Source organism: Colletotrichum higginsianum, chromosome 1 (genome assembly GCF_001672515.1).
Source record: "Colletotrichum higginsianum IMI 349063 chromosome 1, whole genome shotgun sequence".
NCBI lineage: Eukaryota > Fungi > Ascomycota > Sordariomycetes > Glomerellales > Glomerellaceae > Colletotrichum > Colletotrichum higginsianum.
In genome coordinates, this window is record NC_030954.1 from 5,532,777 (window position 1) to 5,545,753 (window position 12,977).

At 58.0% G+C, this 12,977-nt stretch overlaps 3 protein-coding genes across 3 annotated transcripts; 1 reads left to right on the top strand and 2 right to left on the bottom strand.

Annotated features, from left to right (window-relative positions):
- Positions 1 to 5,121: 5,121 nt before the first annotated feature.
- On the bottom strand, positions 5,122 to 5,361 carry CH63R_01632 (uncharacterized protein; the record flags this gene model as incomplete). Its single annotated transcript, XM_018296607.1, has 1 exon — positions 5,122 to 5,361. The coding sequence occupies one exon, from the start codon at positions 5,359 to 5,361 to the stop codon at positions 5,122 to 5,124; it is 240 nt and encodes a 79-aa protein (XP_018164969.1).
- A 497-nt stretch (positions 5,362 to 5,858) lies between these two features.
- Positions 5,859 to 8,494, top strand: CH63R_01633 (amino acid permease; the record flags this gene model as incomplete). Its single annotated transcript, XM_018296608.1, has 5 exons — positions 5,859 to 6,813; positions 6,962 to 7,242; positions 7,369 to 7,568; positions 7,647 to 8,224; positions 8,313 to 8,494. The coding sequence occupies 5 exons, from the start codon at positions 5,859 to 5,861 to the stop codon at positions 8,492 to 8,494; spliced, it is 2,196 nt and encodes a 731-aa protein (XP_018164970.1).
- Positions 8,495 to 10,717: 2,223 nt separating this feature from the next.
- CH63R_01634 (Glycosyl hydrolase family 43 protein) lies at positions 10,718 to 12,328 on the bottom strand (the record flags this gene model as incomplete). The annotated part of the gene is made up of 1 exon (XM_018296609.1): positions 10,718 to 12,328. The coding sequence occupies one exon, from the start codon at positions 12,326 to 12,328 to the stop codon at positions 10,718 to 10,720; it is 1,611 nt and encodes a 536-aa protein (XP_018164971.1).
- Between the last annotated feature and the right edge of the window lie 649 nt (positions 12,329 to 12,977).

The following is a 12,977-nucleotide window of genomic DNA, read 5'->3' on the forward strand; positions in this document are numbered from 1 at the left end:
AGATGGGTTAGAAACAGGTTAAAATGGGATCATTTCGGATACGAGGGACCTGTGAGAAGTTTTTGCACGAGTGGGACCGGAGCGGACGTAGGGCCGTTGGCCAACCAGGAGCGGTGGCTCCCCGTGCACAGATCATTCCTCGTTGCCCGCCCCTCTGCCCGGTTGTGGGCCCGGCGCTGAGGACTCAATGCCCCTCCCCATTCCGGACGTCCTCCGACCGATCGCAACACTCGTCAGTCACTCGCTCGCACTGCCAAAGTGGTGGGTAAGCGACTGGTGGTTGATTGGCGTTAGCGGCCCACGCATGTGTTACACTCGCTCAAATTGTTGGAACGCGCCATCATTTAACGAAAATTGCGCTGCTGCAGCCTTAGCTTCGGGGGGAGGGGGGGGAAACGGGGGACCCAGGCGACCCAGACAGCGTCGTACAGGGGGCTCGAAGGCGGACGGGGGACAGGAACGGGGACGGCCTGCGTCCTCGTGCAATGTGAAGGGAGGGAGGTACCTACGTTACCGAGGTGAAACGCGGCATTTTGTGCTGAAAGTTGGAACGACGACCGCCAAAGGGTGGAAAGAGGCACCACACGTCGTTGGCCGATTTGTGGTTCTGAGGCCTGTGTATTGGTCCTTGGACGACTGTTGTCGGCAACCCGGTGGGTTCGAGCGTCTTGGACATCCTTCTCTCTCTAGTTCCAGTGTACTCTGTACGAAGCGGACTTGCTGTGCTCCGTAAGTATTCGATGCATTGTACCCTCTTTCTGCGAGACTTCGACCCCCTTTCGTAATCATTTGTTGGTTCGGACTGAGAGCTGCAGCCAGGGACTGGGTCTGGGCGTCGCTCGACTGCGTATTCCCATTGGACCTCAGAGGCCTGCTTCCCGCTCACTCTGCTGACCGTCGCCATCGCCATCACCATCGCCATTGCCGTTTGCAAGAACCGAGGTGCGTCGCAACGGCCGTCCACGTGAGCGGACAAGAGCGTGCTGTCTCCGAAGTGGGCATTGCTCGACGGGGGACTGGATGCCGTTGACGTTGAGATAGGAGTTGGCATGGCCATCTTCATTTGCCGATATCTCGTGCTGTGCCTTGTCTTTCGCCGGCGATAGGCGTATCTTGTTCCACTAGCGGCTCGATAACCAAGAGGCACTGGGGCATCTTACCGACCTTTTGAGATAAGCAGCAGCCACCCTGGATGGTCCCCCACGCAGGAGGCCCCCTATCCGCCTTCACCGAGTGGACAGGTATGTATGCTTGTGGACGAAGACGGTCTGCGCAGGCCCGTTGTCGATGAACTACCCAGTGTGGGCCCGGGCGGAACAGGAGGTTGTGCTTCCCCGAGTGCTGGTCCTCTTGGCCTGTTGAGAAGACAGGTACTTGAATTGGCCGGTGAAAGTCCTATCTTCTCGAGCCGACCGGACTCCTGGAGTTGTTTGACACAGCTCGCATTCACAGCTTTTGCTTCCGTGTCCGCCGATATCAAAGTCACAAGTAGTCTGGTCCAGGTTCTGCGGGCCAGGTTTGCCGCATCTGGACCATCGCATCATCTGCGTAGGATCGTACATCACGGATACATGTGCCTGATGTCAAGGAGCCGGCTATTGCTGGTGTCGTCTATGGTTGGCCACTGACGGCACCGTCTATCGTGGTGACTTGTTTCTGACAGCGCTTGATGTATCCGTGGTGTCAACTGAGCGTGGGCAACCCAGCCCTTCAGGGCAAGTCAAGGGATTGACCGCCCCATGCCTCAGGTGGGATTCACTAGTCTGGCTTTCGACCCAGTGTTGTTTCCTTGCAGTGGCAGACTTCGATCCCGGACGGTGCTTGACAATGGTCCTGGCAAGCACGGTGTGTCGTTAACACACGGGGGTTTGTCGGTGGGCTGGCTATTGGTCATCGGGTAGACGTTGGTCGTGTCCCTGGGCGTCTTGGAAATGTTGACGAGGCAGGCATCTGTGGTGGTAGATGGACGGCGACATTGTTGGAGGGCATGGTGGTGCACAAGGAACGGACTATACAGAGAGCGACGCAAGACGTAAGGTCTGGTGCAGAGGAGGCGAAGAGAGAAGATGGGGTGGACAGTGATGTTTGAAGGACGGGGAGAGAAGGAGAGAAGGGCGAAAAAAGAGAGGAAGGAGAAAAGACTCGGCAGGTACGTATCGACGAGGCTGCCAGAATGTTGGGTGTCACGTCGAGGAAGAACCAGCTGGAAAATGCCGTTTGTATCGTCTCTTTCCTCCTGTTTCCCCCTAGGTACGGGTCGATCCATCCAACGGCAGGAGCGATTCGGGTGTTCGTTCTTTCCCTAAGCAGATCATCAACGCCAACACGTGCGTACCTTCCCTTTCCGTGATGGACGATGGTTGACGGCAGCGGCAGCCGGAATTCTCAGACTTGTATGCTGTAGCATGATTCTCTGTCTCCTCCACCGCGAACCTTTCGTTCTAGTCTCCGTGCAGAAAGAAAACTTAGCAACAACACGCTTTCCGCCAGCATCATCGGCTCCGCCACCCATCAACTCCCCGTCGACTCCCATCGTCTCTGCAGTAGCTCCACGTTGCATCCCGTCGATTGCTGTTCTAGTCTTGGCGCTTCTATCAACCTTTCTTGCTCGAGCAACGGCAGCGGGGCGTTCTACAGCATGTCCTCCCCCATGTACCTTGCCTCCCTCGCCTTGCCTTGCTGTCTGCGCTGCACTGCACTGCACGCTGTCAAGAGAGAAGGGAATCCAACCGCAGATCTTTCTCTACATTGGTAGTGTCTGTCCCTCCCTTCATGTCGTTGGCCGTCGCTAATAGGCTCTCGGCTGCTGCGGCTCAGTGGCGCTAGCCGCTTGACAGAACGGGAGCGAAGGATGGATGGGAAACACGGATCCCGAAACCCATGTGGCCGTCGACGGGCGCAAAGGCAGCCCAGCCCAGCCTTACGCAGTGCAAGCCAACACGAACGAAACGGAAACCCGGTCACAGATCTCTGTCTTTCCTTCTCTGCCGACCGATTCCTGCAGTGCTTGTCTCGGGAGTTGCTTCCCAGTACATGCTGGTTCCAACCTTGTCGCCGACACCACCACCATCTCGGTCTCGCCGCCGCTCTCTTCCCTCGGTCTGCCTTCGGTGTGTCTTTTGGGATTTCGGCATCCCGTCCCCACTCGCCCCTGTTGCTACGATGACGGCGCCGCGCCAACCTCGCCTGCTTTCGTCAACGTCGCGGCCATGATGTATGCTGCATCACCCAGAAATCATCAAGACGCAATCCGGCTGCCCACGATGCAAGGCTATCTTTTCTTCCATCCTCCCACCATCTCAGCCTTTCCCCGGATTCGATACGTATCTACGTATCGTGAGTGTGGTGCCCCTCCTGTTCAGCCTGGCACAAGACAGGGTCTCAAGGGGTCTCAGGGTACAATTGCGCCATCAGAGAGCCTCCAGCACAGTTGGCCGACCCGGCGAGGTGGGACAGGCTCGACGTGCCTGTCGCGTGCGCGCTGCGCGATCCAGTTGTCCTCTTCACCCCGCAGGCCCCGGTCCTCCCTCCACCACCGCTGAGCCGGGTTTGGCGCGGAGGCGGCCTGCCAGCTTGCATCTCCGGAATCAAGTGTTAGCCCGCCGTCTCGTCTCGTTTTCCAATCAAGGAACAGACCGCCTGCTTCTTCCCCCTTCAGATCTTGACCATGACTGGCCAGCAGACGGCCGCCCACTGACAACCGTCACCAACAAGTACCTCTCCCGCGTTAAGCCGCGCAGGAGATACTCTTACGTACGACTCGGTCTTTGGCTCTAACTGCGTACGGCAGGTGGGCGGCCCATCACTGGAGTGTCTTCGGTGACATCAGCACCATTTCGGGGGCCTCTTCAGCGCCACTTTCTACGGGAGCTTGCAGGCCTAGCGATCCTAGCGGGCTTGGTTTTGTCGGGGGTGAGTGGTTTCCCCCGGGCCCTTGTTCGCGTACACAAACAGCCTTGGGATTGATTGCGCAGCGCTGGGGGTATCCCTGTGGTGCATCCCCATCTGCTCCATCTGCTCCATTTGCTCCAACATCCTCCATTTCTCCCATATCTCTTTCCCTATTCGCTTTCCGTCCGGCGGTGCCCACTCGACTCTGCTTCAAACGCTCACTCGCTCGTGCTGTGACAGCCACCCGAGTCGGCCTCCACCATGGTCGGATTCAAGACGGCAAGACGGAAGCATTGAGAGACTCCACGACTCGCGTCGGGCGAACCAACGGTCTGCATTCGAGTGGAGAGCGCCCCGGTGCGTTAGTCGGGCACCTTGGACCACTTCACTACGTCATAACGCATTGTTGACCGTTGGGCAAGGGTCTAGGGCGAGGACAGATGGAGAAATGGATCTTTTCCTTCTTTTTTTGGCCGTCTCAGAGGTGGACGATTTTTTTCTGCCGTCTATCGGTCCCTGCTTTCCCCCTCAACGAAGCGTGGAGCGCCAGGCGCGCGCAGGCGCCACGACGTGGAGCACTGGAGCCTCATCCGACGCCTCGCGGCTTCACGGCTTGACGGCTTCTCGGGGTCTTCTTTCTCGGCCCCGACGGGGAGGGGCAAGGACAACTTCAACGACAACAGCAGGTTTTGGAGCAAGAGACGAGAGGAGAGGCGACGTTTTGGGCGTCGTGGCGGCTTGTCGAGTCTCGACACGGTCGCTGATCATCGCCCCCTAACCCGCTTTGGCGGGACGGCGCAGACGCATTAGAAGCATCGAAGAAGACACGAAGAAGCACGCCTCGACGAGCTGGCTATTAGCCTGCTACCTACTGCCAACTGGGGCCCCGACATCCGATGGCAAGCTTACAGCCAAGTCTCAGGCGCTTGCCCCCCTCTACTCTAGGTTCCTCTTCGTGTCTTCCTCCTCCAGCTCCTGTTTGCCCAGCCTAATCCAAGTCGTGCGACACACAACCGCGGATCAAGGTCCTATTGGCGCGCCGTTTGGTCGTCAGCCGATTATGGCTGGCGACTTTCGGAGGGAACATGAATGCAAATAAATGCGAGACAGGCCTGGCTGTGGCAGACTAGAGCTAGAGCACAGAGCAGTATCGCTGGCCCTGCCTTGCATCGCGCGAATGATGGCTGGCCCCAATATGCTTTAGAGGTGCGGTCGATAGCGCGGGACAAATTACCGCAACCAGGGCCCCGAGCCGACGCCGTCTAGCCATACACGCGCTCTTACAGGTTGGACGAGTAGACCTGGTCTTGGCGCCACACCAGATACGGCTGCTGCGATGCTTGCTTTCAAGTTGCGGTACGGATACCGGTGGCCACATGCCTGCCTCTTGAGCTCCTCCTCGGTCTCGTCGTGTGATGCCGCGGCGTTCTGCGATGCGATGTCTCTGCTGTGCCGCAGGACGTCGCCCATAAGCGAGACGAGTCACTCACTGGGCAAGTCTTAGCACGTACAGGTTACGCCTCTGCGTTGCGGGCAGCAAGATTGCTGTGGCACCGGCGAATCCACCGGGGACTCCGAGTCAGACACGGTCCCCCAAGATAAACACAGCAAGTTTTGAGGGTAGCCTAGTGTACGAATACAGGCTAGGTACGCTAACAAGAGTAGGTTCGCCGTTGTGCGAGCCCGTCATTATCGATGTCAACGAGAACGAGCACCCACGCCCAGGCAGCTGGCACAATGCACACGCACACACACATACATCAAGATACAGGGGACGACACTGATAGGACAAGACTGCGACCGCATACGACAAGGGGGAGGGTCCCAAGCCAAGATGAGCGGGGGGGGGGGCAAGGAAAGGGCATAGACATGGATGGGCGCATGGGGGAGTGTGTCGAAGACTTACCATCCAAAGTACATCGTACACTCTTTTCGGGGGGTGGTCCCGCAGTCCACGTCGGCATCCAATGAGAAGGACGTCATTCTGGCCATCCCCGGCGAACGCGACACGGAAGAGAGAGAGGAAGACGGACTGGATGGAGTGCACTGGCTGCGAATGTACAGTGAGTGAGGACTGCCTCACTCGACTCGATCGAGTCCTTCCCTGCAGGCAGGCTGTCTCTTCTCTGTCTCTCTGTTTTGTCTGTCTCTCCCTCTTTGGTCTTTCGACCCTTGCCGGTTTTTTGCCTCTTTTTTCTCTTCCTCATTTCTTTAAATCCTTCGTCCTCCCGTTTATTTTTTTTTCTTCGGCTCCGGAACACCTCAAGTCAAGATACACCTCGTCGATCCTCTCGGGAAATAAACTTCCTCCCTCCCCCTCTCTCTATTTCCTCTTGGCTCTTCAGTACATAAAGGCATCAACACCGTCTCTATGTCACTTGGATACTTCGTCGTCTCATCCTTTTAACTTTGTTCCACCACCACCCCCTGTGTCTTTTGTCGTCTCCGAGTCTTCCCACCTTCGACTCGCTGCTCGACAAACAGCTTCAGTCAATCACCCAGTTAACAACGCCGGTCTCAGGGGCTTCTTCTCCGTCCATCCCCGTTCCTTTTTCATCATGGCGCACGTGGTCTCGCAAGATCCGGGTGCCCGCGAGCACGATCTCGGCTTCGGCGTCAAGGGCGACGTCAAGGATGGCTATGCCACCCGTCCCTCCCGCTCCGACGATGGCAGCGCCGACAACATGCTCGAGCAGCTGGGCTACAAGCCCGAGCTCGAGCGCACCCGTTCGACGTTGCAGGTCGCCTTCATGTCCTTCGTCCTCGCCTCCATTCCCTACGGTCTTGCCACGACTATGCTCTACCCCTTGGCTGGCGGTGGTCCCGTGAACATCATCTGGGGATGGCTTGGAGTGTCTCTGATCATCATCTGTGTCGCTGCCTCGCTCGGTGAAATCACCAGTGTCTACCCTACTGCCGGAGGTACTTATTGGATCTATTCCCTTGCAACTCTCGTTCCTTGTGTCCCAAGGCCGTTGTGTCCCACCTCACGGCGCCCGGCCGGGTGCCGACATCCTTTCTCGCCGACCATGGCCGTTTCCGAAATCCACGCTGACCGCTTTTAAAACAGGTGTCTACTACCAAGCCTTCATGCTTGCGACTCCCAAGTACCGCCGTGTGGCCAGTTGGATCTGCGGCTGGCTGTACGTGGTGGGCAACATCACCATCACCCTGGCCGTGAACTTTGGAACTGCCCTCTTCTTCGTCGCGTGCATCAACGTCTTCGAGTCGGAGCCTGGTGTCGGCGTCCTCGCCGGCGAGCCGTACCAGGTGTTCCTAATCTTCCTGGGCCTCACTTTCCTCTGCAACGCCGTTTCATCGCTCGGCAACAAGTGGCTTCCATTGCTTGATGTAAGAAGTGCCTGTTTTCTCTTCTCGCCGTCTCAACCTCCCTCTCCGTATAGGGGGCCTCTTGTCTGTCTGGGCAAATTTCAAGAAGCATTGTTGCTAACCTCTTGTGTGTGTGTGACTTTGTAGACCGCCGCCATCTTCTGGACCTTTGCTGGTGTCCTGGCCATTGTCATCTCTGTCCTCGTCGTTGCCAAGAACGGCCGCCACGATGCCGCCTACGTCTTCACCCACTTCGAGGCCAACTCGGGATGGACCGACGGATGGTCTTTTATGGTCGGTCTGCTCCACGCCGGATATGCCACGTCGTCGACGGGCATGGTCATCTCGTAAGCTCCCCGACCCCCAATGCAACAAAACGGCCATTTGCCACACGCACACAGGGTATGCTAACACGTGCAATGCAGCATGTGCGAAGAAGTCAAGAAGCCCGCTACCCAGGTCCCCAAGGCGCTCGTCCTGACCGTCTGCCTCAACACATTGGCCGGTCTGCTCTTCCTCATCCCCCTCGTCTTCGTCCTCCCGGACATCACCTACCTCATCAACCTGGCCAACGGCCAGCCCGTACCGGCCATTATCAAGGACGCCATGGGCACCTCGGGCGGCGCCTTTGGCCTTCTCGTCCCTCTCATGGTTCTCGCCGTCCTCTGCGGTATCGGCTGCACCACGGCTGCGTCCCGGTGCACGTGGGCCTTTGCCCGTGATGGCGCCATTCCCGGATCGCGTTGGTGGAAGGAGGTCAACCCCAAGCTGGATGTGCCTATGAACGCCATGATGCTCAGCATGGTGGTCCAGATCGTCCTCGGCCTCATCTACTTTGGCTCCAGCGCCGCCTTTAACGCCTTTTCGGGCGTCGGTGTCATCTCCCTGACGGCCTCGTACGCCATCCCCATCGCCATCAGCCTGTTTGGCGGCCGCACCCACCTTGTCGGAAGCCCCTTCAACCTCGGCAAGTTTGGTGTTTTCGCCAACGTTGTTGCTCTCGGTATGTGGAAATCTTGTCCCGCTGTTTGGACATGACAACAGTATGCAGTCATGAAACGATGAAATCATGCTAACACGCTACTCCACAGCCTGGTCCGCCCTCGCGATGCCTCTGTTCTGCATGCCCACGTTCGTTCCCGCCACCCCCGCGACCATCAACTACGCACCCGCCGTCTTTGTCGCCGCCTGTCTTATTTCCGGTGGCTGGTACTTTGCCTGGGGCAAGAAGAACTACGCCGGCCCCCCGACCCAAGAGGACCCTGCCTTTTAAGCCCTCTTCGCTCTCTGTAAAGACGAGGAGACGCTCGACGAAGCCTGCCACGAGGCTGCTGCTCAACGGCTGAGATGCCGTTGAACTGGTTAGCTCCTTCGGGTCTGGCACAGCTCCGGGGCACTACCAAAAACTACTCTACATATACATACACATACACGTACACGGACGCGGCTGTATGGTACTTCCTTCACACTTGGAAACAGTGACACAGGAGTAGACGTCAGTTGTCTATTTTGCAAGAGGGCGCTCGCGGACCAAGGGGCGCATCGGGCAAAGGAGTCCAAAAAGGAGAGAGTGGAAGACGGTTCTGTATATAGGAATGATACCCCAGTGCTTATAAGCTGAAATTCAATTGATTAAACAAGTTTGTTTCTGCCTCTTGCGTACTGCAGCAACTTGACCGTGTGATATACTACTCTACAAGTAAGAGCCATTACGGAACCAGTGACACGAAGCTACGAAGGAGAGGAGCTTCTGAGCAGTTGATGCGGGTTGTCCTTGAGTTCTCAGCCAAAGCAGTTCCATCACAACTAACTGCCCATCAACCAAGGGGGAGCCAAGTGTCCTTGCAGTACAACAACAACCTGACAGTCGAAACCTGCCAAAGGCCCGGTGGTTCCGAGGTAAACCCGTTCATTTATTTTTCTATTGGCTCGCAGCGACTCGACCCTCGGCGTCGTCCCATCATTTTTCGTGCCAATTTGTCAACGTTATCCCATGTAGGAAGACTCGTTCCCCCCCTCCCCCTCCTCCCCTGGCCCCTTTCTTGCCTTCAGCTTCTTGTTCCCTTTTCTGATGGAGAAGAATTTCTGGAGTACCCAAAGAGATACATCGCCATGTACTCTGCCAAGAACCTCCATTCCCGTGCTGCGGCGTGGTACCGTCCACCCGCCGCCCCCCCCGTGGGGGATCGGGGGGGTTGAACCGGGATATCGCGGGCGCGGTCTGAGGCGGGGAAAGGAGGGAGGGGGGTTGTATGGGATCAGCGCGGTCCGGATTTTGGGAAAGCAAACAAGCATAAGGACGGTTCTTTTCCATGGGCGTGAGCATCAGGGGATGATGGGGGGTGGTGCTCTGGTGGTGAAACGGGGGATCGTAAGTGAGTTGAAGAGCGATGATGTTCATCAGGGGGGGACCTCGAGCCGGCGGCCCCGTCTGCGACCGACCGCCTCAAACGGGGTGGAGAAGGCCGTTTGGGCGGAACTTGTCCGGTAGAGAGAGTCAAGGGTTTTTTTTTTTTTTTTTTTTTTTGGTTTTTTTTGGGTTTTTTTTATCCTGTCGTCGATTTTTCCCGGCCTTGACCTTGGCCCTCGTTCCCCGGTCTTGTTATGCTCTATGCTGGATGAATGGATGAACCTAGGGTCAGTATCCGTAGAGCTCGGCCTGTTTCTTGAGTTCCACACACACACACACACACACACAAACAGACGTACACACCGACCTGGCCGAGAGTCCAAGGTTCCCCCCCTTTCACTCTTGCAGCATGAAGGGGCTCCAGCCTCAGTGCCCACTTCACACGTAGTTGTATCCGTCCACACCATACAGCGTAGAGACTAAGAAAAAGACTAAAAACTTGTTTCTTCGTGTCCTGCCGGCCAACCGAATCCAGGGTTGGTCCCTGATGAAAACCCGAACTGTAGAGACTGATGCTGACGACATGTAATGCGTCCGTAACCCGCCCTCCCGAGTGTGGCGATTGGGCTATGGTGACGTCTTCCATTCTTCCTTCTGGAAGGTTTCCGTTTCCGGAACGTCGTCATGAGAGAGCGAGCTGGGCCGGCTGAGCCGGTAAAGGCTGTGCTGGAACCTTGATCCACTCGGTTCCATGGCAGGGGACGTGTTGTACTTACCGAGTGTGGCTGAGCGGACGTTGTCGACAAGACTCGGTAAGGCTCGGTGAGCTTCGGTGAGAAGAAGTCGTTGGTGGTGGTAGTGGGTGTTGCTGGATGATCTGGGGATGATTTGCCCGCCGAGGAACACCGTAGTTGTCGACAAGACGGGGGAGCATAAGCTTGTTAAAAATCAAAAACTGCAACTTTTTGTTCATCCAAGTCGGACTTGGGTAGCTTCACGCGAACCGGTCATGGGACAAGAAAAGAAATTCACACAACCTTACCCACTAGTTTACGTGACGATTCTGCGACAGCATTACCGAGTAAGGCTCAAACTTTAAGAATAAACAGACTCAATACATTGATGCCAGTTGCAGACACATTCAAATCAAGCCGCTGTAAACGATTCCACCCTGATCGACCCGCCCAGCTGCTTGGTCGCAAAATTGAAGATGCCGTAGCGATACGCGATGAAGAACGCCCACCCCGAGTACAGCTCGTACGACTCCCCGAGCTTCGTGAACCGTACCCCGTCGAAGCTGTACAGGAAGACGGCCTCCCTCGTCCCCGTCGGCCGGGCATCCAGCTCCGCCCGAAACCAGACTTTCCTAGCACCCGCCGGCACCGGCGCCGACGCCACCTCTCGTCCGGGGCTGACCGGCGCCCCGGACCACTCGTCGATGGTGATGCCGTGGACCGCCTTGAGCGTGTACTGGCCCCCCTCGCGGTGGATGCCGATGTACGCGCTCTGGTCGCGGAACGCGGCGAGCCCGAACCGGTCGCCGTCCGCGAGGTTGGCGAAGTCGATCTCCACCGTGCCCTTGGGGAACTCGCCGTGGATCCGGTGCGTGAGCGTATTCCGCGCCGAGTACAGATCCTCGGTGACGCTGGCCGCCCGGAGCGTCACGCCGTTGCCGACACGGTAGCTCGCGACGTCCGGGTTGTGGTTCCACTCCCAAGTCGGCGGGAGCACGCCGTCCTCCTCGAACCGGTACGTCCGCGTCCAGTTGTAGAGCGGCCGCGACGGCAGCGGCAGCGGGTACGACGAGCCCCAGCCGCCGTTGGAGCCTCTGACCAGCTCCGGGAACCCGTCGGCGCCCCAGACGACCGGGGCCAGCACCGGCATGCGGCCGGCCGGGTACGCCCAGGTGAAGGACACAAAGTACCAGTCCCCCTTTGCCGTCTGCACGAGACTGCCCTGGTGCGGCGAGTTGCCCCCCGCGAGCGGCGGCGCGACGTTCTGGCCGAGGATCTTGGCCTCGTAGGGGCCCCACGGGCTGCTGGACTTCCAGACGTACGTCGTCGACCCGGGCTGGTCGTTGAGGATGTAGTACGTGCCGTTGATCTTGTACATCCGGTTGCCCTCGACCGTCTCCGTGTTGACGTCCGAGGCCTGGAGGACCTGCTCGGTGCGCACGACGCTGAGGCCGTCGGCGGCGAGCTGCGCGACCTTGACTTGCCCGTTGCCGTAGACGACGTACATGGTGTCGTCGTCGTCGATGAGGAGGCCGTTGTCGTACATGCACGTGCCGCCGCCAAAGTTGGCGCGGTTGTACCAGGGGCCCTCGACGGACGACGCCGTGAAGACCCAGGTGATCCAGAAGTTGGTGCAGCCGATCCAGTACCACAGCCCGTCGCTCTCGCGGTACCGCAGCGTCGAGGCCCACGTGCCGCCGCGGTAGGCCCGCGGGCCACCGGGGGGCAGGTCGTAGCCGTCGCCGAAGTTCATGCGCGGGATCGAGTGGCCGACGGGCTCCCAGTTGACGAGGTCGAGGGACCGCAGGATCGGCGCCCCCGGGCTGTAGTGGAAGTTGGAGGCCGAGAAGTAGAAGGCGCCGTCCGGGCCGACGGACACGTCGTTGTCCGGGTAGTCCTCGTAGAGCACCGGGTTCTGGAAGGTCTCGTCGCGGCATTTCTTGACGGAGGAGGCGGCGGCGGTGATGGTAGTGACGAGGGCGAGGAGGCTCGCAAGGAGCGGGACGAGGCGAAGAGAACGCATCGTGTGACAGGCACACTGCGGCAGCAGATACCTGAGATGCAGTTGATGTCGTTGATGCCGTTGGTGATGTTGGTTGGCTACGTATTGTGTAGTAAGGTCGATCTGATGCCAACATCGCGATATCAAGCATGGTATTTAAGCTTCGTCCGCGTCGTCGAGCTTGGCTGTACCCCGAGCCCATGATGCTACCCATCGTTACATCCGGAGAGGGGCACGTCAGCCGGTCGCATACGGAATGCGGCGGATTGACGTCCGTCCTTCTTGGATTGCCTATTGCGATGGTTGAATCCCGCGCGGGAAGAGTTGCCAAGAGAGGAGGGGGGGCCGACCATTTAACCACCCTTTTAACCGTCCGAGTCTCGGTCTCGCTTGATGCAGGGATTGATGGGAAATAGTAGCTCGTTCGTGAGGTAACATCTAAAAATGACTACCGAGGTGAAGCTGCGGATGATCTTCTTCGGTCGATCTGGGGAGCATCGTTTCGACAGCTTCCCGGTTGGGAATGCACTTCGCTTTGAGTCGTGTTACGTCACGGCGACTGTAGTTTGCGAGGGGCTTCTTTCTAACGTTTGAGCTCGAGGAATCCGTATTGAGCGTATGTGTGTGTGACTGCAGACAGAAAACGTAACCTCGTAATGCCACATCCTAG